Source organism: Aegilops tauschii, chromosome 5, assembly GCF_002575655.3.
Source record: "Aegilops tauschii subsp. strangulata cultivar AL8/78 chromosome 5, Aet v6.0, whole genome shotgun sequence".
Taxonomy (NCBI): domain Eukaryota; kingdom Viridiplantae; phylum Streptophyta; class Magnoliopsida; order Poales; family Poaceae; genus Aegilops; species Aegilops tauschii.
This window is the reverse complement of record NC_053039.3, coordinates 53,168,894-53,193,716: the sequence shown is the minus strand read 5'-3', so window position 1 is coordinate 53,193,716 and position 24,823 is coordinate 53,168,894. Positions and strand designations below refer to the sequence as shown.

Here is a 24,823-nt window from a genome sequence, read left to right as displayed (position 1 = left end):
ATGAACTATGAATAGTAGATTTGAAGCTCGTCAGTTCAGATCTTCCACGCCCTAACTTGGCTGAGGAAGACAGCTACGGCGGCGGCGGAGTGAAGAAATCCGCGGCCGGCGCGAGTATGACGGCGACGAGGTCGAGGTAGCGAAGCTCTTCCTCACCGGCGACGATGGAAGTAGCGGCGGCGCTAGGTTTGAGAGCTCGAGCGAGGGAGTGAGGTCGAGCAGAGTAAAAATAGTCTGAGGAGGGTGAGGGGTATTTATAGCCGAGGTGAAAAACCATTCGCCCGAGGAAAATGGACGAACGTGCCCCTGACCCTTCTCATTCGTGCGACATGTGTCACCCACGTACTGTGAGGTGGAGATCGGGTGAGATCGTGGGTGAATAGATAATCATATCGTGGAATGTGGAATGGTTTGAGCGGCAAAAGCCAAAAATTCAGATTAGAATATTTTAAGGTTTCGTTCGCAATACTTCAGCTGACAAGGACACAGTGAAGATTTTGAACGAGTTTCGAATAGAACGCACATGAAGAATTTGTGAACAGACTGGGTTGAGTTTAGCATAGAGGGGGAAGGGTCCGATCACATTCACTTAGCAGAAAAAGCAACTTGAAGAGATAGCTATAAGTGAATGTTGTAGAGGACATAAACTCATATATTTATATTGCCAATGAAGAAAAATGACGGAAACATTGAAGATAATGTAAAGTTGAAGAAATTGAACAACTGAGGTATATTTGAGTTTTTCTTCAGTGAAATTCCTCAGTTGTTCAATTTCTTCAACTTTGCATTATCTTCAATGTTTCCGTAGTTTTTCTTCATTGGCAATATAAATATACGAGTTTATGTCCTCTACAGCATTCACTTATAGATATCACTTCAAGTTGCTTTTTTTGCTAAGTGAATGTGATCGGACAAGTTTTTCTTCAGTGAAATTCCTCAGTTGTTCAATTTCTTCAACTTTGCATTATCTTCAATGTTTCCATCGTTTTTCTTCATTGGCAATATAAATATATGACTTTATGTCCTCTACAACATTCACTTATAGCTATCTCTTCAAGTTGCTTTTTCTGCTAAGTGAATGTGATCGGACCCTTCCCCCTCTATGCTAAACTCAACCCAGTCTGTTCACAAATTCTTCATGTGCATTCTATTTGAAACCCGTTCAAAATCTTCACTGTGTCCTTGTCAGCTGAAGTATTTGCGAATGAAACCTTAAAATATTCTAATCTGAATTTTCGGCTTTTGCCGCTCAAACTGTTCCACATTCCATGATATGATTATCTATTCACCCACGATCTCACCCGATCTCCACCTCATAGTACATGGGTGACACATGTCGCATGAATGAGAAGGGTCAGGGGCACGTTTGTCCATTTTCCTCGGGCGAACAGTTTTTCACCTCGGCTATAAATACCCCTCACCCTCCTCAGACCGTTTTTACTCCGCTCGACCTCACTCCCTCGCTCGAGCTCTCAAACCTAGCGCCGCCGCTACTTCCATAGTCGCCGGTGAGGAACAGCTTCGCTGCCTCGACCTCGTCGCCGTCATACTCACGCCGGCCGTGAATTTCTTCACTCCACCGCCGCCGTAGCTGTCTTCCTCGGCCAAGTTAGGGCGTGGAAGATCTGAACTGACGAGCTTCAAATCTACTATTCACAGTTCGTCGTGTTCTTCGTCAAGGGTAATTAAAAGTCATTTTTACTGCCCTTGTTGATTCCTTTGATTTCTACAAATCTTCAAAAGGTGTTTATTCTTCAATCTTCACACTCTAAACACCTCACACAAACATCTGTTCTTGATCTGTTTCCCTAAGCAGCGTTTTTTCTTCAAGATTCCTCAATTGTGTGGATTTTCAATCTATACAACTCTAGAACCAAAGTCAAAGAACGCTTAGTGAAATTCCTCAAGACACATCTGATTCCTCAAACTTGTTCATTTTGCAAAAACTTCTGAGAACGCATATGACCTCTCCAAATTCTTCGCACCTATACTCTGTTCACAGGTACACATGCCTGCTGCTGAATCACTAGGTTCTCATCAACTTAACTCATTTGTAGCATTCCTCGAAGAAAAGTTGCATACCTCTTCAGAGAATTCTGTTGCTCAGATTCCTCAGCTGAAGAAAATGGTTAACGGCAAGTGTTGGGGAACGTAGTAATTTCAAAAATTTTCCTACGCACACGCAAGATCATGGTGATGCATAGCAACGAGAGGGGAGAGTGTTGTCCACGTACCCTCGTAGACCGACAGCGGAAGCGTTATCACAACGCAGTTGATGTAGTCGTACGTCTTCACGATCCGACCGATCAAGTACCGAACGCACGGCACCTCCGAAGTTCTACACACGTTCAGCTCGATGACGTCCCTCGAACTCCGATCCAGCCGAGTGTTGAGGGAGAGTTTCGTTAGCACGACGGCGTGGTGACGATGATGATGTTCCACCGACGCAGGGCTTCGCCTAAGCTCCGCGACGGTATTATCGAGGTGTAATCTGGTGGAGGGGGGCACCGCACACGGCTAAAATATCGTATATCAAAGTGTGTCCATGGGGTGCCCCCTGCCCCCGTATATAAAGGAGCAAGGGAGGAGGAGGCCGGCCCTAGGAGGGGGCGCACCAAGTGTGGAGTCCTACTAGGACTCCCTAGTCCTAGTAGGATTCCACCTCCCATATGGAATAGGAAAAGAGGAAGGGAAAAAGAGAAGGAAGGAAGGGGGCGCCCCCCTTCCCTAGTCCAATTCGGACCAGACCAAGGGGAGGGGTGCGGCCACCTTTGAGGCCCTTTTCCTTCTTTCCCGTATGGCCCAATAAGGCCCAATACGTATTCCCGTAACTCTCTAGTACTCCGAAAAATACCCGAATCACTCGGAACCTTTCTGAAGTCCGAATATAGTCGTCCAATATATCGATCTTTACGTCTCGACCATTTTGAGACTCCTCGTCATATCCCCGATCTCATACGGGACTCCGAACTCCTGCGGTACATCAAAACTCAATAAAACTGTCATCGTAACGTTAAGCGTGCGGACCCTACGGGTTCGAGAACTATGTAGACATGACCGAGACACGTCTCCGGTCAATAACCAATAGCGGGACCTGGATGCCCATATTGGCTCCCACATATTCTACGAAGATCTTTATCGGTCAGACCGCATAACAACATACGTTGTTCCCTTTGTCACCGGTATGTTACTTGCCCGAGATTTGATCGTCGGTATCTCGATACCTAGTTCAAGCTCGTCACCGGCAAGTCTCTTTACTCGTTCCGTAACACATCATCCCGCAACTAACTCATTAGTCACAATGCTTGCAAGGCTTATAGTGATGTGCATTACCGAGTGGGCCCAGAGATACCTCTCCGACAATTGGAGTGACAAATCCTAATCTCGAAATACGCCAACCCAACAAGTACCTTTGGAGACACCTGTAGAGCACCTTTATAATCACCCATTTACGTTGTGACGTTTGGTAGCACACAAAGTGTTCCTCCGGTAAACGGGAGTTGCATAATCTCATAGTCATAGGAACATGTATAAGTCATGAAGAAAGCAATAGCAACATACTGAACGATCGGGTGCTAAGCTAACGGAATGGGTCAAGTCAATCACGTCATTCTCCTAATGAGGTGATCTCGTTAATCAAATGACAACTCATGTCTATGGCTAGGAAACATAACCATCTTTGATTAACGAGCTAGTCAAGTAGAGGCATACTAGTGACACTCTGTTTGTCTATGTATTCACACATGTATTATGTTTCCGGTTAATACAATTCTAGCATGAATAATAAACATTTATCATGATATAAGGAAATATATAATACTTTATTATTGCCTCTAGGGCATATTTCCTTCAGTCTCCCACTTGCACTAGAGTCAATAATCTAGTTCACATCGGCATGTGATTTAACATCAATAATTCACATCACCATGTGATTAACACCCATAGTTCACATCTCTATGTGACCAACACTCAAAGGGTTTACTAGAGTCAATAATCTAGTTCACATTGCTATGTGATTAACACCCAAAGAGTACTAAGGTGTGATCATGTTTTGCTTGTGAGAGAAGTTTAGTCAACGGGTCTGCCACATTCAGAGCCGTATGTATTTTGCAAATATTCTATGTCTACAATACTCTGCACGGAGCTACTCTAGCTAATTGCTCCCACTTTCAATATGTATCTAGACCGAGACTTAGAGTCATCTAGATTAGTGTCAAAACTTGCATCGACGTAACCTTTTACGATGAACCTTTTGTCACTTCCATAATCGAGAAACATATCCTTATTCCACTAAGGATAATTTTGACCGTTGTCCAGTGATCTACTCCTAGATCACTATTGCACTCCCTTGCCAAAATCAGTGTAGGGTATACAATAGATCTGGTACACAGCATGGCATACTTTATAGAACCTATGGCCGAGGCATAGGGAATGACTTTCATTCTTTTTCTATCTTCTGCCGTGGTCGGGCTTTGAGTCTTTTACTGAATTTCACACCTTGTAACACAGGCAAAAACTCTTTCTTTGACTGTTCTATTTTGAACTACTTCAAAATCTTGTTAAGGTATGTACTCATTGAAAAACTTATCAAGCGTCTTCATCTATCTCTATAGATCTTGATGCTCAATATGTAAGCAGCTTCACCGAGGTCTATCTTTGAAAAACCCCTTTCAAACACTCCTTTATGCTTTGCAGAATAATTCTACATTATTTCTGATTAACAATATGTCATTCACATATACTTATCAGAAATGCTGTAGTGCTCCCACTCACTTTCTTGTAAATACAGGCTTCACCGCAAGTCTGTATAAAACTATATCCTTTGATCAACTTATCAAAGCGTATATTCCAACTCCGAGATGCTTGCACCAGTCCATAGATGGATCCCTGGAGCTTGCATATTTTGTTAGCACTTTTAGGATTGACAAAACCTCCTGGTTGCATCATATACAACTCTTCTTTAATAAATCCATTAAGGAATGTAGTTTTGTTTATCCATTTGCCAGATTTCATAAAATGCGGCAATTGCTAACATGATTCAGACAGACTTTAAGCATAGATACGAGTGAGAAACTCTCTCATCGTAGTCAACACTTTGAACTTGTCGAAAACCTTTTGCGACAATTCTAGCTTTGTAGATAGTAACACTACTATCAGCGACCGTCTTCCTCTTGAAGATCCATTTAATCTCAATGGCTCGCCGATCATTGGGCAAGTCAATCAAAGTGCATACTTTGTTCTCATACATGGATCTCATCTCAGATTTCATGGCCTCAAGCCATTTTGCGGAATCTGGGCTCACCATCGCTTCCTCATAGTTCGTAGGTTCGTCATGGTCTAGTAACATAACCTCCAGAACAGGATTACCGTACCACTCTGGTGCGGATCTTACTCTGGTTTACCTACGAGGTTTGGTAGTAACTTGATCTGAAGTTACATGATCATCATCATTAACTTCCTCACTAATTGGTGTAGAAGTCACAGGAACAGATTTCTGTGATCCAATAAGGGAGCAGGTACAGTTACCTCATCAAGTTCTACTTTCCTCCCACTCACATCTTTCGAGAGAAACTCCTTCTCTAGAAAGGATCCATACTAAGCAACGAATGTCTTGCCTTCGGATCTGTGATAGAAGGTGTACCCAAATGTCTCCTTTGGGTATCCTATGAAGACACATTTCTCCGATTTGGGTTTGAGCTTATCAGGATGAAACTTTTTTCACATAAGCATCGCAACCCCAAAATTTTAAGAAACGACAACTTTGGTTTCTTGCTAAACCTCAGTTCATAAGGCGTCGTCTCAACGGATTTTTATGGTGCCCTATTTAACGTGAATGCAACTGTCTCTAATGCATAACCCCAAAACGATAGTGGTAGATCGGTAAGATACATCATATATCACACCATATCTAATAAAGTACGATTACGACGTTCGGACACACCATTACACCGTGGTGTTCCAGGTGGCGTGAGTAGTGAAACTATTTCACATTGTTTTAACTGAAGGCCAAACTCGTAACTCAAATACTCTTCTCTACGATCAGATCGTAGAAACTTTATTTTTCTTGTTACGATGATTTTCCACTTCACTCTGAAATTATATGAACTTTTCAAATATTTCAGACTTATGTTTCATTAAGTAGATATACCCATATCTTCTCAAATCATCTGTGAAGGTCAGAAAATAATGATACCTGCTACGAGCCTCAATATTCATCGGACCACATACATCTGTATGTATGATTTCCAACAAATCTGTTGCTCTCTCCATAGTTCCGGAGAACGGCGTTTTAGTCATCTTGCCCATGAGGCACGGTTCGCAAGCATCAAGTGATTCATAATCAAGTGATTCCAAAATCCCATTAGTATGGAGTTTCTTCATGCGCTTTACACCAATATGACCTAAATGGCAGTGCCACAAATAAGTTGCACTATCATTATTAACTTTGCATCTTTTGGCTTCAATATTATGAATATGTGTATCACTACGATCGAGATCCAACAAACCATTTTCGTTGGTGTGTATGACCATAGAAGGTTTTATTCATGTAAACAGAACAACAATTGTTCTCTAATATAAATGAATAACTGTATTGCAATAAACATGATCAAATCATATTCATGCTCAACGCAAACACCAAATAACACTTATTTAGTTTCAACACTAATCTCGAAAGTATAGGGAGTGTGCGATGATGATCATATCAATCTTGGAACTAATTCCAACACACATCGTCACCTCGCCTTTTACTAGTCTCTGTTTATTCTGCAACTCCCGTTTTCGAGTTACTACTCTTTAGCAACTGAACCAGTATCAATTACCGAGGGGTTGCTATAAACACTAGTAAAGTACACATCAATAATCTGTATATCAAATATACCTTTGTTCACTTTTACTAGTCTCTGTTTATTCTGCAATTCCCGTTTTGAGTTACTACTCTTAGCAACTGAACCAGTATCAATTACCGAGGGGTTGCTATAAACACTAGTAAAGTACACATCAATAATCTGTATATCAAATATACCTTTGTTCACTTTGCCATCCTTCTTATCCACCAAATAGTTGGGGTAGTTCCGCTTCCAGTGACCAGTCCCTTTGCAGTGGAAGCACTTAGTCTCAGGCTTAGGACCAGACTTAGGCTTCTTCACTTGAGCAGCAACTTGCTTGCCGTTCTTTTTCAAGTTCCCCTTCTTCCCTTTGCCCTTTTCTTGAAACTAGTGGTCTCGTCAACCATCAACACTTGAAGTGGTCTCGTCAACCATCAACACTTGATGTTTTTCTTGATTTCTACCTTCGTCGATTTCAGCATCAGGAAGAGCTCGGGAATTACTTTCGTCATCCCTTGCATACTATAGTTCATCACGAAGTTCTACTAACTTGGTGATGGTGACTAGAGAATTCTGTCAATCACTATTTTATCTGGAAGATAAACTCCCACTTGATTCAAGCGATTGTAGTACCCAGACAATCTGAGCACATGCTCACTAGTTGAGCGATTCTCCTCCATCTTTTAGCTATAGAACTTGTTGGAGATTTCATATCTCTCAACTCGGGTATTTGCTTGAAATATTAACTTCAACTCCTGGAACATCTCATATGGTCCATGACGTTCAAAATGTCTTTGAAGTCCCGATTCTAAGCCGTTAAGCATGGTGCACTAAACTATCAAGTAGTCATCATATTGAGCTAGCCAAACGTTCATAACGTCTGCATCTGCTCCTGCAATAGGTCTATCACCTAGCGGTGCATCAAGGACATAATTTTTCTGTGCAGCAATGAGGATAATCCTCAAATCACGGATCCAATCTGCATCTTTGCTACTAAAATCTTTCAACATAATTTTTCTCTAGGAACATATCAAAAATAAACACAGGGAAGCAACAACGCGAGCTATTGATCTACAACATAATTTGCAAAATACTATCAGGACTAAGTTCATGATAAATTTAAGTTCAATTAATCATATTACTTAAGAACTCCCACTTAGATAGACATCCCTCTAATCCTCTAAGTGATCACGTGATCCATATCAACTAAACCATGTCCGATCATCACGTGAGATGGAGTAGTTTCAATGGTGAACATCACTATGTTGATCATATCTACTATATGATTCACGCTCGACCTTTCGGTCTCCATGTTCCGAGGCCATATCTGTTATATGCTAGGCTCGTCAAGTTTAACCTAAGTATTCCGCGTGTGCAACTGTTTTGCACCCGTTGTATTTGAACGTAGAGCCTATCACACCCGATCATCACGTGGTGTCTTAGCACGAAGAACTTTCGCAACGGTGCATACTCAGGGAGAACACTTATACTTTGATAATTTAGTGAAGGATCATCTTATAATGCTACCGTCAAACAAAGCAAGATAAGATGCATAAAGGATTAACATCACATGCAATCAATATAAGTGATATGATATGGCCATCATCATCTTGTGCTTGGGATCTCCATCTCCGAAGCACCGTGCTTGTGATCTCCATCTCCGAAGCACCGTCATGATCACCATCGTCACCGGCGCGACACCTTGATCTCCATCGTAGCATCGTTGTCGTCTCGCCAACTTATTGCTTTTACGACTATCGCTACCGCTTAGTGATAAAGTAAAACTATTACATGGCGATTGCATCTCATACAATAAAGCGACAACCATATGGCTCCTGCCAGTTGCCGATAACTCGGTTACAAAACATGAGCATCTCATACAACACATTATATCACATCATATCTTGACCATATCACATCACAACATGCCCTGCAAAAACAAGTTAGACGTTCTCTACTTTGTTGTTGCAAGTTTTACGTGGCTGCTACGGGCTTAGCAAGAACCGTTCTTACCTACGCATCAAAACCACAACGATAGTTTGTCAAGTTGGTGCTGTTTTAACCTTCGCAAGGACCGGGCGTAGCCACACTCGGTTCAACTAAAGTGAGAGAGACAGACACCCGCCGGTCACCTTTAAGCAACGAGTGCTCGCAACGGTGAAACCAGTCTCGCGTAAGCGTACGCGTAATGTCGGTCCGGGCCGCTTCATCTCACAATACCGCTGAACCAAAGTATGACATGCTGGTAAGCAGTATGACTTATATCGCCCACAACTCACTTGTGTTCTACTCGTGCATAGCATCAACGCATAAAACCAGGCTCTGATACCACTGTTGGGGAACGTAGTAATTTCAAAAAATTTCCTACGCACACGCAAGATCATGGTGATGCATAGCAACGAGAGGGGAGAGTGTTGTCCACGTACCCTTGTAGATCGACAGCGGAAGCGTTATCACAACGTGGTTGATGTAGTCGTACGTCTTCACGATCCGACCGATCAAGTACCGAACGCACGGCACCTCCGAAGTTCTACACACGTTCAGCTCGATGACATCCTCGAACTCCGATCCAGCCGAGTGTTGAGGGAGAGTTTCGTCAGCACGACGGTGTGGTGACGATGATGATGTTCCACCGACGCAGGGCTTCGCCTAAGCTCCGCGATGGTATTATCGAGGTGTAATCTAGTGGAGGGGGGCACCGCACACGGCTAAAATATCGTATATCGAAGTGTGTCCATGGGGTGCCCCTGCCCCCGTATATAAAGGAGCAAGGGAGGAGGAGGCCGGCCCTAGGAGGGGGCGCACCAAGTGTGGAGTCCTACTAGGACTCCCTAGTCCTACTAGGACTCCCTAGTCCTAGTAGGATTCCACCTCCCATATGGAATAGGAAAAGAGGAAGGGAAAAAGAGAAGGAAGGAAGGGGGCGCCCCCCTTCCCTAGTCCAATTCGGACCAGACCAAGGGGAGGGGTGCGGCCACCTTTGAGGCCCTTTTCCTTCTTTCCCGTATGGCCCAATAAGGCCCAATACGTATTCCCGTAACTCTCCGGTACTCCGAAAAATACCCGAATCACTCGGAACCTTTCTGAAGTCCGAATATAGTCGTCCAATATATCGATCTTTACGTCTCGACCATTTCGAGACTCCTCGTCATATCCCCGATCTCATCCGGGACTCCGAACTCCTTCGGTACATCAAAACTCAATAAAACTGTCATCGTAACGTTAAGCGTGCGGACCCTACGGGTTCGAGAACTATGTAGACATGACCGAGACACGTCTCCGGTCAATAACCAATAGCGGGACCTGGATGCCCATATTGGCTCCCACATATTCTACGAAGATCTTTATCGGTCAGACCGCATAACAACATACGTTGTTCCCTTTGTCACCGGTATGTTACTTGCCCGAGATTTGATCGTCGGTATCTCGATACCTAGTTCAAGCTCGTCACCGGGAAGTCTATTTACTCGTTCCGTAACACATCATCCCGCAACTAACTCATTAGTCACAATGCTTGCAAGGCTTATAGTGATGTGCATTACCGAGTGGGCCTAGAGATACCTCTCCGACAATTGGAGTGACAAATCCTAATCTCGAAATACGCCAACCCAACAAGTACCTTTGGAGACACCTGTAGAGCACCTTTATAATCACCCATTTACGTTGTGACGTTTGGTAGCACACAAAGTGTTCCTCCGGTAAACGGGAGATGCATAATCTCATAGTCATAGGAACATGTATAAGCCATGAAGAAAGCAATAGCAACATACTAAACGATCGGGTGCTAAGCTAACGGAATGGGTCAAGTCAATCATGTCATTCTCCGAATGAGGTGATCTCGTTAATCAAATGACAACTCATGTCTATGGCTAGGAAACATAACCATCTTTGATTAACGAGCTAGTCAAGTAGAGGCATACTAGTGACACTCTGTTTGTCTATGTATTCACACATGTATTATGTTTCCGGTTAATACAATTCTAGCATGAATAATAAACATTTATCATGATATAAGGAAATATATAATACTTTATTATTGCCTCTAGGGCATATTTCCTTCAGCAAGAAACCTCAGAAGGGAGGGAAGAAACCTGAAGTCAACACTGCGTTTGAGATTCCAGATGACATCTATGCAGGGTACTGCACTCCTCCTCATGAAACGAAGAATGAGCGTAAAGTGCGCATTCAGAAGATAGAAAGGAGATGGGCCATAGAATGGAGGGAATATCGTTATGTCACTCCAAAGTACATGAAGAAATTCGCTGTACACCCTCCTTGCCCAAGACCTCCACTGGCACCTGGCCAAGAAGCTGATCCCTCAAGCATTAGACATGGTGAGGAATTTCCCGCTGAATGGGCCAAGCGTCAAGCTAAACTGGCCAAAATGGCAAAAGAGGCAGTGAAGAAATTCAATGAAGATTCTGCTGCTGCCACTACTAAGGCCTCTGCTAGCAAGCCTAAGAAGGCTATGCCCAAGAAGCCCGCTGACAAGCCCAATGCTTCTGCTTCAATGCCCTCAGGGCCAAGCACCTCAGCAATGCCCTCACGGCCCAGTTCTGCAAAGCTCTCACGGCCAATTCCTCAAGCTGCTCCAGTTCCTCAAGTTGCAAAGTCCTCAGCTCCTCCGGCAAAGTCCTTAGCACCTGTGCATCTTGCCTCGTGTCAAAGGACCTCAGGCAATTCAATTGCCTCAGGAGCCTCTACAAGTTCTCCAGCTCCTCCAAATTCCTCAACAGGCCCTACTTTGCTGAAGACCAAGGCCACTGCTGGACGAGGCTCTAGACCAAGTCCTCACAAGAAGCAGGTTGCCTTTCAAGTACCGTCCGATGAAGATGAAGCTGATGATGAGGAACTTGCCGAAGTCATCAGAGATAGATAGCAAAGGGCCGCTAGAGCCAAAGGAAGTGAAGTTCCTCTCCTGCTGGATCCAAAGTTGATCCTTGAGTATATTGATCTCTGGCACAAGGACCCCAACACACCTGTGCTTGACTTCAAGCTCACTCCTGGCCAAAGTCACATGCTCACCGCCTTCATTGGCGAAGAAAAATGGAAGTTTGAGAAGGCCAGGCAGCTGAAGAAAGCTCAATACAGAAAGGAGCGCTTTCTGAAGAAAAATGTTGTCAACATGACAACTGATGAACTCATTGCTATACAAACTGAGATCAAAGGACTCAGTGATGAATTCAATGTCTACCGCACTGATTGGCTAGGAGCCAAGGTCAGATTTGTCAAGTTGGCTAAAGGATTCACCACCAATGTTGCAGTCCCAACGCAACATCTCCTCAAGCTGAAGCATCTGCTCAGCCGACTGAAGAACATGCCAGCACCGCTGATGAAACTGCTAGTCCCAGGGCTGATGACTCTATTCCAGCCGCTGATGAAATTGCCAGGGCAACCACTAGTGTTGTGCCTGAAGAACAATCCAGGCCAGCTGGGCCATCAACCGCTGAGCCTGAAGAAACTGAACCAACCAGGCCTACTGCATTAGTTGTGCCTGAAGTAAATGTACAAAATTCCTCTGCTCCTCCTGCACCAACACCAAGTCCAGTTCTTCCTTCTGCATCAGAAGCGAAGAAAACCAAGGTTGCAGAGCGAGCCGCAGTAAAGAAAAGGAAAGCATCAGATTCTTCAGCTCCAAAGAAGATGAAGACATTGACAAGTGATGTCTACTACACAACCTTCTTCTTGTAGACGTTGTTGGGCCTCCAAGTGCAGAGGTTTGTAGGACAGTAGCAAATTTCCCTCAAGTGGATGACCTAAGGTTTATCAATCCGTGGGAGGTGTAGGATGAAGATGGTCTCTCTCAAACAACCCTGCAACCAAATAACAAAGAGTCTCTTGTGTCCCCAACACACCCAATACAATGGTAAATTGTATTGGTGCACTAGTTCGGCGAAGAGATGGTGATACAAGTGCAATATGGATGGTAGACATAGGTTTTTGTAATCTGAAAATATAAAAACAGCAAGGTAGCAAGCGATAAAAGTGAGCGTAAACAGTATTGCAATGCTAGGAAACAAGGCCTAGGGTTCATACTTTCACTAGTGCAAGTTCTCTCAACAATAATAACATAATTGGATCATATAACTATCCCTCAACATGCAACAAAGAGTAACTCCAAAGTCACTAATAGCGGGGAACAAACGAAGAGATTATTGTAGGGTACGAAACCACCTCAAAGTTATTCTTTCTGATTGATCTATTCAAGAGTTCGTAGTAAAATAACATGAGCTATTCTTTCCATTCGATATATCCTAGAGTTCGTACTAGAATAACACCTTAAGACACATATCAACCAAAACCCTAATGTCACCTAGATACTCCAATGTCACCTCAACTATCCGTGGGTATGATTATACGATATGCATCACACAATCTCAGATTCATCTATTCAACCAACATAAAGAACTTCAAAGAATGCCCCAAAGTTTCTACCGGAGAGTCAAGACGAAAACGTGTGCCAACCCCTATGCATAAGTTCACAAGGTCACTGAACCCTCAAGTTGATCACCTAAACATACATCAAGTAGATCACGTGAATATCCCATTGTCACCACAGATAAGCACATGCAAGACATACATCAAGTGTTCTCAAATCCTTAAAGACTCAATCCGATAAGATAACTTCAAAGGGAAAACTCAATCCATTACAAGAGAGTAGAGGGGGAGAAACATCATAAGATCCAACTATAATAGCAAAGCTCGCGATACATCAAGATCGTGCCAAATCAAGAACACGAGAGCGAGAGAGATCAAACACATAGCTACTGGTACATACCCTTAGCCTCGAGGGTGAATTACTCCCTCCTCGTCATGAAGAGCGCCGAGATGATGAAGATGGCCACCGGTGAGGGATCCCCCTCCAGCAGGGTGCCGGAACAGGGTCCCGATTGGTTTTTGGTGGCTACAGAGGCTTGCGGCGGCGGAACTCCCGATCTAGGTTATTTCTGGAGGTTTGGGCATTTATAGGAGAGGTTGGCGTCGAGAACAAGTTAAGAGACCCCACGGGAAGTCCACGAGGCACAGAGGCGCGCCCCGGGGGGTGGGCATGCCCTCCACCCTCATGGGGCTCACGGGCCTCCCCTCCGGTAACTCTTCGTTCCAGTATTTTTTATATTTTCCAGAAAAATTCTCTGTTGATTTTCAGCGCATTCCGAGAACTTTTATTTCTGCACAAAAGTAACACCATGGTAGTTCTGCTGAAAACAACGAGTCCGGGTTAGTTCTAATCAAATCATACCAAAATCATATAAAACTATTGTAAACATGGCATGAATACTTCATAAATTATAGATACGTTGGAGACGTATCAACAAGCTCTTTTGAGAATCCCATTGATGCTGTTCCTGTCTTCAGTATGCCATCAAAGGAACTGGTTCCTTTTGGAGAAGATTATGAGATTCCAAGCGGATCGGATGAAGACGTTCCTTCTACTGCTTCTTCAGAGCAGTTGGACGAAGAAATTGAAGCGGATAATATCCCTTCAACCCCAGTCATCTCATCGCCTATGCCTCAGTTCACAGCTGAAGAGGCAGGCGTTGAAGAATTAAGTGAAGAAGATGAAGACGTGGACATTGGGAGCACCACGCCTGTGATGAATGATGACTTTTGGGAAAGTCAGCACCCCAACTCTCCTTTGTTCACGCCACTGCAACAAATTCCCCTGTCCCCAGTGCACACTGAATTTCAAATGGGCTCTGACGAACCTCACACCACTCCTTCCATTCCTGAAGAAATTCCAGCCACTAGTGCTGATGAAAATGCTGCAGAAGAAAAGAAGACCCAGGCTGCAACTGAAGCAGAAACTGAAATTCCTCAGCCTGTGGTGCCTGAGAATGTGATTCCTGAAGCTCTGATGACTTTGACTGATACTCCTCAGCCCAAGCAGAAGAATCCCTTCTCTAAGAAGCAAAACTTCAAGGCTGATGACTTCTTCCACGAGCATGTGTTCTTCACAGATTACAATCCCTATGACTCTGCTCGCCTACGAAGAAAGCGTTTCTAGACCGCCAACCAAGCAAACTTCTATTCTTCACTGCTTTGTGATAAGGACAAAGTCTTCGACCATGAGCATATTCCTCATGTGGACATGGAATCGCTGTCGTGCTTCACACCAGTTCTCAATGTTCTTCACGACGCTGGATTGCTCAACTTTTGCACCGTTATCTGTGATTGGAATGAAGAGCTAATTCTTCAGTTCTATGCAACGCCGCACATCACAGGAAATGCTGAAGATGTGCACTCTTGGGTGTTGGACTGGATGACATAAAACACTCAATTCAAAGCACCGACCTCCGAATTGCTTCATGCTCTGCCTGTCAGTCCTTTTTATTGAAGGTGCTCGTTGTATATATCGTGAACCTAAACTCACTGATCACTATATGCAAGTGTTGATGAAGCCACTGAAGCCCGGTCAAGCCCCAAGGACCAAATTCCTTGTGAAGGAATTGTTGTATGTGCCATGGACCGTCTGTCGCATTTTGACCAAGACATTGAGTCCAATCAAGGGCCACGACTCGAATGAAGAAGAGGTCGTTGGCATCATGAAGAATCTGCTATTCAACGTCATTCATGGCGTTCCTGTCAACTATCGTGATTTCTTCATGAGGACTCTGTCCAATGTTGCATTGTCCCCTTTTGAATTGAAGCCTTACGCTCCCTGGATTATGAGATTCCTCAGATTAAGGTCTTCAATCAATTACAAGGCTGACACACTCAACCATGGCAGCTACTTGCCCCCCCATTGAAGTCCTCAAGCGGACATTTTCCTCAGCTGATGAAAAGTGCAAGGCTACTGCTGTTATTGATGAAGGCATTCGTCCATTGGATGGTCAGTTCCGCAAAGCTGCATCTTACTCCACCAATGATGACTCTGCCACTCATGACTCTGCCGCCAATGCCTCAAAGCAAAATCCTCAAGGCACAGCTCCAAGGGTGATGACTAATCGTGAGCTTCTCCTCAGTCTTCACAAGAAGGTCGATCGCAATCACAAATGGATTAAGCGTCAGTTTGGTTCAATTCTTCACAACATGACTGCTACGCACAATTCAGTGAAGAAGAACCATTACTACCTCCATGAAGTATTCAATCGCACCTGGGCTGTTCTATCTCATCTTTATGGTGAAGAAGATCTGAAGCAGATGGGCTTCAAGCAAGACTTTGACTGGTCTCAGCCACCGGCGAAGAAATTCAAGAAAGTCAAAGTTCCTTCCTTGGTAGCCAGCTCATATTCTTCATCGCACGAGACTGGTGAGCATAAAGATTTGGACGACACTGCGGCAGGCCCTACTTCAACAACTGACCCCAACAATGCTGGCGCTCCTCCATCAACTTCATGATGATATTCTTCAGGGGCATTAGTCCTCACTTTTCGTCCCTTTTGGTCAATCGATGACAAAGGGGGATAAATTTGAGTTAGTCTTCAAGCGGGTCAATATATGGGCGTTTTTTTCTAAGTTACAACTCTCGTTCTTCTGAAGACTTTATTGGATCGAGTTGTAAACTTAAACCCGATGGTGGTATGATACTTTTGCTATGTTCTTCTGCATGCTATTTCCTCATATATGTTAAATGCACGCATGCTGAATTACATCAGTCACCATATTTCATCATGCATTTCAAATTCTTCACATTATATGTTAAATGCGTGTATGAATTACAAGATATAGGGGGAGATCTCCATGATTCTACTCTTCAAAATGTGCATTGCTTCAAAAGCAAATTCCTCACTATGCACATCTTCAGGGGGAGTTCTTCTATATCTTGCAAATCAAATTCCTCATTATCAGTATTTACACTTCATATGTTTATCCCCGTTGAAAACTTAACCTATATTGTCATCAATCACCAAAAAGGGAGAGATTGTAAGTGCATCTAGTGCCCCTTAGTGATTTTGGTGTATTGAAGACTTATAGGTTAAGGGACTGATGCGTTTGTGAGTGTACACAGGTCTATAAGTCTATGAGGAGTTTGATATTTACAGAGAAAGTTGACCCCTAAAAATGAATGTCTTAAACTGAAGACTTTGGATTTCTGAAGACTTTGAAAGTGAAGAAATTGGTGTGACCGTGAAGATTCTATATTCATACAAGGAATATGAAGTGTGAAGACTTTGTTTTCATAGTTTCATTTTTCTCTTTCTTGAGTCATAGGAAACACCATACTGTTAAAGGGGGTCGAGGAAAAACTAAGGAAAAGCTTCCAAGTGATGCTCATCTCAAAATCCTACACCTACCAATCCTTTCGAGTGAAGCCATTGGAAATCTCATGCAGTTCAGTCAATTTCTTTAGTGACAGAGACGAAGTTCTTCTGGTCTCTGAGGAGTTTGTTCTGACTGAGGAGTTAGGAATTCGCCAGTGCGGATTGCCTACAAGTGAGAAACATGATAGCCCTGAGGAATTTGAACCTCAAATTTCCGACCGTTGCTGTGCTATGCGCCAGCTGTCCCAAAATATCTTATCCACCTAACGGTCATATCAAAGGGCATTTATGTCTTATCATGTGGGGCTGCTCCCTAGGCTATAAATAGCCGCCCCCTACAACCACTAGCTGGTTGGCTGCTCCGAGAGAAACTGACACTTGTCATTGAGAGCATCCCATCCTCCGAGGACTTTGAGCGAAAATCATCAAGTGAGGAAAACCCAAACCCAAACACCTACAAACCCAAGTGATTGAGCATCACTAAAGAAATTGTTCCTGTGTGGATCCAACGCTTGTTACCTTTGAAGACTGTACATCTTCTAGACAGTTAGGCGTCATGGTCTAGAGCATCCAAGAGGAAATTGTGGATCGCCGAGTGACCGAGTTTGTGAAGGTTTGGAAGTCACCTGAAGACTTACCACGAGTGATTGGGTGAGGTCTGTGTGACCTTAGCTCAAGGAGAATACGGTGAGGACTGTGTGTCCTCAGGTTTAAATACCTAGCCGCTCCAACCTGACGTACAACTGTCACAACAGTTGGAACTGGTATACCAAATCATTGTCTTCACCAAGCTAACTGGTTCTATTGCCTCAACCGTTCCATTTCCTCATTACTGGTTGTGTGCTTGTTCATATATGTTTGAAGACTTTGACTAAAGACTTTCTCAATTTCCTCAGTTCAATTTCTTCAGTCTGTTTGTCTTCATCCTGTTTTATCCTGTGCTTACACTTTCTGTACTCTGTGTCTGTTTTCATTTCATCATGATGTCTATGTTTATGTTATGTCATGTATGCATCTGAGTACTTATTCCTATGCAAGTAGTTCTTCACTTAGGAATTTCCTCACCCTGAAATTCCTCAGTGAAGAATTCATAAAAATTGCCTATTCACCCCCTCTAGTCGACTTAATGCACTTTCATATTTATATGAGTAATATCTTTTATGGTCATGCACCTTTGATGAGTGGTCTATTTTTGTTGAATCTCGATAGTAGTGATACACATATTCATAGTATTGAAGCCAAAAGATATAAGTTTAATAATGATAGTGCAACTTATTTGTGGCACTGCCGTTTAGGTCATATTGGTGTATAGCGCATGAAGAAACTCCATGCTGATGGGCTTTTGGAATCACTTGATTATGAATCACTTGATGCTTGCGAACCATGCCTCATGGGCAAGATGACTAACACTCCGTTCTCCGGAACAATGGAGCGAGCAATAGACTTGTTGGAAATAATACATACTGATGTATGCGGTCCGATGAATGTTGAGGCTCGCGGCGGGTATCGTTATTTTCTGACCTTCACAGATGATTTGAGCAGATATGGGTATATCTACTTGATGAAACATAAGTCTGAAACATTTGAAAAGTTCAAAGAATTTTAGAGTGAAGTGGAAAATCATCGTAACAAGAAAATAAAGTTTCTACGATCTGATCATGGAGGTGAATATTTGAGTTACGAGTTTGGTCTTCATTTGAAACAATGCGGAATAGTTTCGCAACTCAGGCCACCCGGAACATCACAGCGTAATGGTGTGTCCGAATGTCGTAACTGCACTTTATTAGATATGGTGCGATCTATGATGTCTCTTACTAATTTACCGCTATTGTTTTGGGGTTATGCTTTAGAGACGGCTGCATTCACGTTAAATAGGGAACCATCTAAATCCGTTGAGATGACTGTCGGTGTCAAAACCGGCCGATCTCGGGTAGGGGGTCCCGAACTGTGCGTCTGTGGATCGAAGGTAACAGGAGGCGGGGGACACGATGTTTACCCAGGTTCGGGCCCTCTTAATGGAGGTAATACCCTACTTCCTGCTTGATTGACTATGAGGAGTATAGGGGTTACAAGAGTTGATCTACCTCGAGATTGTAATGACTAAACCCTAGATGTCTAGCCTGTCTGAATTCTGATGATCTCTACGGACTAAACCCTCTGGTTTATATAGACACCGGAGGGGGCTAGGGTTGTACAGAGTCAGTTTACAGAGAAAGGAAGTTTCATATCCGAATGCCAGGCTTGCCATCCACGCAAAGGAGAGTCCTATCCGGACACGGGGGAAGGCCTTAAACCTCATATCTTTACGGCCCATTAGTCCGGCCCATGTCACATAGCCCGGATGCTTGGGGACCCCCTAATCCAGGACTCCCTCAGTAGACCCCGAACCAGGCTTCAATGACGACGTGTCCGGCACACAGATTGTCTTCGGCATTGCAAGGCGGGTTCCTCCTCGTCCGAATACTCCAAAGTAATTTGAACAAAAGAACTGTATTCGGCTTTTTGATGACGACGCAGCATACGGCTTCATATCTTCGGCTTTGTAAGGTGGGCCCTCCCTGATACTTCGGGCAGCTTCGGCTTTACATTAAGTATCATACCCTTCAACTTTTGCGCCACCGTCACCTCGGCTTCCATGTGTCAGACGAATACGAAGGGTCCAAGTATTTTTACAGATAATACCCTGACTTTGTAGGGAAGGCGTCTATTTAAGAAGATTGGATCTTGGATGCCATTCCACAACAGGCGAAAATCCTTAGAGCTTGCCACAGGAAACCGCGCAAACATGGCTGGCGCTCCCAGTTCTTCCTCACGCCCCCACGACCCTCAAAAAGGCGATTGGGAGAGCTGCTCAGTATCCCACGCCCAGCTGACCAAGCTTCAGACGCAGGGGTATCTCCCTCCCGTGGATCTAGTCCCCGTTCGGGCGGGATTAGCTTCCATTAATGGTGAAGCCCTGGCGGAAAACTTCCCCAATCCTACTAAAGGGGAGCGAGTGTGCTTCGTTTCCTTCCTATTAAGAGGCGTTGGATTTCAATCCACCCTTTCCTCCGAGGTCTCCTGGAGTATTATGGCCTCCAACTACACAATCTTATGCCGGGCTCTATCCTGCACATCGCAGGTTTCGTCGCTCTTTGCGAGCTGTTCCTAGGCCGCGAGGCCCATTTTGAGTTATGGAGGAAACTTTTTTGCCTCGTCCCCCGCTCCCAAAAGGGATCCATATTCGAGGTGGGCGGTGCCGAAGTATGGCGTGTAGCCGGGACAGGATACCTGTCCGGCACTCGAAGAAGGCATCCGAAGAGTGGCCCTCAGAATGGTTTTATATTGAAGATGTTGTTCTTCCAGACCCAATCCGACGGGGCATTCCCAAATTTTCCAATGCTCCGTTAAAGAAGCGCACCAGCTGGCGCCCCCGAAGCCTCGAGGAGGAAGACAGTGCAGAGATTAAGAAGCTAATGAGCAAGATAAAAATACTCGCCCAATCCAGACTATCTATAATTGAGGTAATGGCAATTTCAATAATGCGAGGTGTTCAGCCACCCCAATCCAGGTGACTCCCTATGTGGCATTACAACAGGGAAGATGACGCATCACGCTGCGGGCGCAAGGGTCTGGACAACTTTGCCGCCTTGGCTACCATGTTGGCCGATCTTTACAACGGGGAGAAAGAAGATTTTACTCGCCTTAAATGCCGAGAAGGTCTTTCCATGTACAACCCTGCTAGCTGGGTGAGCTTTCGATCAGTAGCCTTATTCAATCCTCCTCCCGAGTCGTACTTAGTGGAACTTAATCCGACTATTTTTAACAGGAATGGAGAAAGGTCGTCGCGGGGATCCATAGTCCCGCTCCACAGCCGGAGGACCATGTTCGAGACCTGCATCCCGGATATGAAGAAGATCCGGATATTTTTATAGAGCTTAAGGAGGGGGTATTTTATCAAGCGAGCTACGACGGCACGGAAGTGGCCATTATAGCCGATTACCCCGGCCTTCTCCCTTCCTCCTACGTAAGTACCCAGGAGACGTCTCCTCCAAAAGAGTTTTCTCATTGCGCCTTACCCACCGCACTGTTGGGGAACGTAGTATTTAAAAAATTTGCCTACGATCATGCAAGATCTATCTAGGAGAAGCATAGTAACGAGCGGGGAGAGTGTGTCCACATACCCTCGTAGACCGAAAGCGGAAGCGTTTAGTAACGCGGTTGATGTAGTCGAACGTCTTCGCGATCCAACCGATCAAGTACCGAACGCACGACACCTCCGCGATCTGCACACGTACAGCTCGGTGACGTTCCTCGAACTCTTGATCCAACTGAGGCCGAGGGAGAGTTTCGTCAGCACGACGGTGTGGTGACGGTGATGATGAAGTTACCGGCGCAGGGCTTCGCCTAAGCACTACGACGATATGACCGAGGTCTGTTTCTGTGGAGGGGGGCACCGCACACGGCTAAGAGAAACTTTGGTGTGCCTTTGGGGTGCCCCCCTCCCATGTATATAAAGGGGGAAGGGAGGAGAAGGCCGGCTAGGGGAGGAGGCACGCCATGGGGGGCAATCCTACTCCAAGTAGGATTCGCCCCCCCCTTTCCTATTCCAACAAGGAGAAGGGGGAAGGAGAGGGAGGAGAGAAGGAAAGGGGGGCCGGCCCCCTAGTACAATTCGGTTTGGGCTAGGGGAGGGGCACGCCACACCTTGGCCTGCCTCCTCTCTTCCACCACTAGGCCCATGAGGCCCAATAACCCCCCGGGGGGTTCCGGTAACCCCCCGGTAATCCGGAAAATACCCGATACACCTCGGAACTATTCTGGTGTGTCCGAATATAGTCTTCCAATATATCAATCTTTATTTCTCGACCATTTCGAGACTCCTCGTCATGTCTATGATCTCATCCGGAACTCCGAAATACCTTCGGTACATCAAAACACATAAACTCATAATATCGATCGTCATCGAACGTTAAGCGTGCGGACCCTACGGGTTCGAGAACTATGTAGACATGACCAAGACTCATCTCCAGTTTATAACCAATAGCGGAACCTGGATGCTCATATTGGCTCCCACATATTCTACGAAGATCTTTATCGGTCAAACCGCATAACAACATACGTTGTTCCTTTTGTCATCGGTATGTTACTTGCCCGAGATTCGACCGTCGGTATCACTATACCTAGTTCAATCTCGTTACCAGCAAGTCTCTTTACTCGTTCCGTAATGCATCATCCTGTAACTAACTCATTAGTTACATTGCTTGCAAGGCTTTATAGTGATGTGCATTACCGAGAGGGCCCAGAGATACCTCTCTGACAATCAGAGTGACAAATCCTAATCTCGATCTATGCGAAATCAACAAACACCATCGGAGACACCTGTAGAGCATCTTTATAATCACCCAGTTATGTTGTGACGTTTGATAGCACACTAAGTGTTCCTCCGGTATTCGGGAGTTGCATAATCTCATAGTCATAGGAACATGTATAAGTCATGAAGAAAGCAATAGCAATAAACTAAACGATCATAGTGCTAAGCTAACAGAGGGTATTGTCAATCACATCATTCTCTAATGATGTGATCCCGTTCATCAAATGAAAACTCATGTCTATGGTTAGGAAACTTAACCATCTTTGATTCACGAGCTAGTCAAGTAGAGGCATACTAGTGACACTCTGTTTGTCTATGTATTCACACATGTACTAAGTTTCCCGTTAATACAATTCTAGCATGAATAATAAACATTTATCATGATATAAGGAAATATAAATAACAACTTTATTATTGCCTCTAGGGCATATTTCCTTCACGCACTGTCTCGTGCTCCAAAGGGGCGAAGCTTGTCTCGCCACGCCATATCAGAGGCATCTCTTAAGAGGGCGACGCCTGCGCAGGGCGGGTCTTCGAAAAGAAAGGCGGATAGCGATACTACCGAGCCCCCACCTTCATCAAAGAGGTATGGTTTTTAATATGCACTAGGCAGACAGATTGGATTGTGACGTTTCCTGCTGTGCCACATTTTTAGGAAGAGCATACGTCGGACTATGTCCGGAGACTTTGCCAGTCATGCATCAACCAATCCGACCCCGGACCCTGCCCCAAGGACTAGGGTTGATACGGGTGCAATGCCGGATTGTCCTCTCCCCAAGGATTCAGATAATGTATCCGTGACCAACTCTGAAGTGGAGAGTGCGATGAACCATCGGCGCCGGAGGGCGGCTATGCGCGACCCGAATTTCACCGAAGAGGCATTCAATGCTTTCAGCTCAGCAGATGCATAATCCGAGCTGCTCGGGATGGGCTTGATGGAGCCACTCACCAGCTTTCAAAGGATATGCGGGTAAGCAGTGTTGTGTAGATTTAATAATCATATGCCAGTAGCCCCCGAGCCTTGAAGCAGTTGGCCCAACTGATTTAAGGGTTGTTACGCCATCAGGTACTCACGGAGAAGAATAACACATTATCCAAGGAGCCGAAAGAATGTCGAACTAAGCTAACTGTTGCCACAGCCGAACTTGAAAATTTAAAGAAATCCAAGGGGGCACCCGATGGCAAGCACAACGGTATCTGGAGAATATTATTCCGTGCCCACAATGATTCTAACTATGTATTGTTTTTGTATGCAATGGCAGGATCGTCGGACCGGTTGGACGAAAGGCTAAGGGCTGCTCAGGCAGACAAAGAACATGCCGAAGGGCAAGAAGCTGTTGGTCAACGTGTATTAACACGGATTATTAATGAGAAGAACAAACTACAAGATGCAAACATCAAGCAAGCTGAAGAGCTGAAGGACATACGAGCCCAACTGGCGGATGCCTTGAAGGAGAAGAGAAAGCTGAAAGGCGGCATGTTCAGTATGCTCTTGAACCTCACTTTCGTATGGTCCCCTGATGGAAAGTTTAACAAGTTTGTTTCTGTAGGTGTGCTGATTGGGCAGCCCGAAGAAGAAGTTTCAGGATTTCAAGGTGATCTGCTACAAGAGCTGTCCAAAGTGCATGAGCGAGCTCGGAAGGCAATGAGGAACATCGCTAAGCTTTATGGCCATCCGATTCTCCTCCAGGAAGTATGGAGGAACTCGTGATTTATTCAAGGGGGCTCGTCGCCGTTTTGGGCTATGGAAGATATCAGCATGCCGAGAAGGCGCACGAGAGGCTTGGGCCATGGTGAAAACGCGGTACACCGGACTTGATCCGAATCATATGGCCCGGGTCGGACCTCGGGGACCAGATGGACAAGAAATTCCTGTTAGCTTGGTGTATGACCAAGTAAAGATAGCTGCCAAGTTTTCGCAACAGGATTGTAAACTAGACAACCTGTTAGATGGTCTAGAGGAGGAAGAAGTTTTTGAGGCCAAGTAGCAATGTACTGTTATCGGCAAACTTATCTCCAGCCGAATTGTAAAACGATTGTCATGGCAGACCTTTTGCTTCAACCTCCGAAACCCAAGGTTTGGAGTGTTTGCGAATATTATACCGTCGGTAAACACCAGAGTATGTTCGGAAACCAGGCAATCCGGTCATAGTTGCTTGAACAGACAAGTTGTATTCGGGGAGTTATGTTATATTACATTTGATTGTAAGAAACATCTTCTAGAGAGAATAGTTCTGTTAAAGGTTCCTCTCCCTAGGACAACATGCGTTGTTGTGCATGCCTAAGCTGTGATGCGAAAAATCACAGTACATGTTATATTTTGGGGGCTTATATTGCAACGTGGGCAGTTCGTCTTTTGTCCGCTGACCATTTATTCCCTTAAGAAAGCTAGCTTTCGGCTTCACCCGTCTGAGGTACACGTCCGGATAGCCCAGCTATAA

General features: G+C 44.7%; 1 protein-coding gene across 1 annotated transcript in view; it reads left to right on the top strand.

Annotated features, from left to right (window-relative positions):
• Positions 1 to 24,093, top strand: part of LOC141022549 (uncharacterized) — a 30,032-nt gene extending 5,939 nt beyond the window's left edge. Inside the window, exon 2 of the mRNA XM_073498807.1 lies at positions 23,645 to 24,093. Coding sequence (XP_073354908.1) covers positions 23,645 to 24,093 — 449 coding nt within the window. The remainder of the gene's footprint in view (positions 1 to 23,644) is intronic.
• The last annotated feature ends 730 nt before the right edge of the window (positions 24,094 to 24,823 follow it).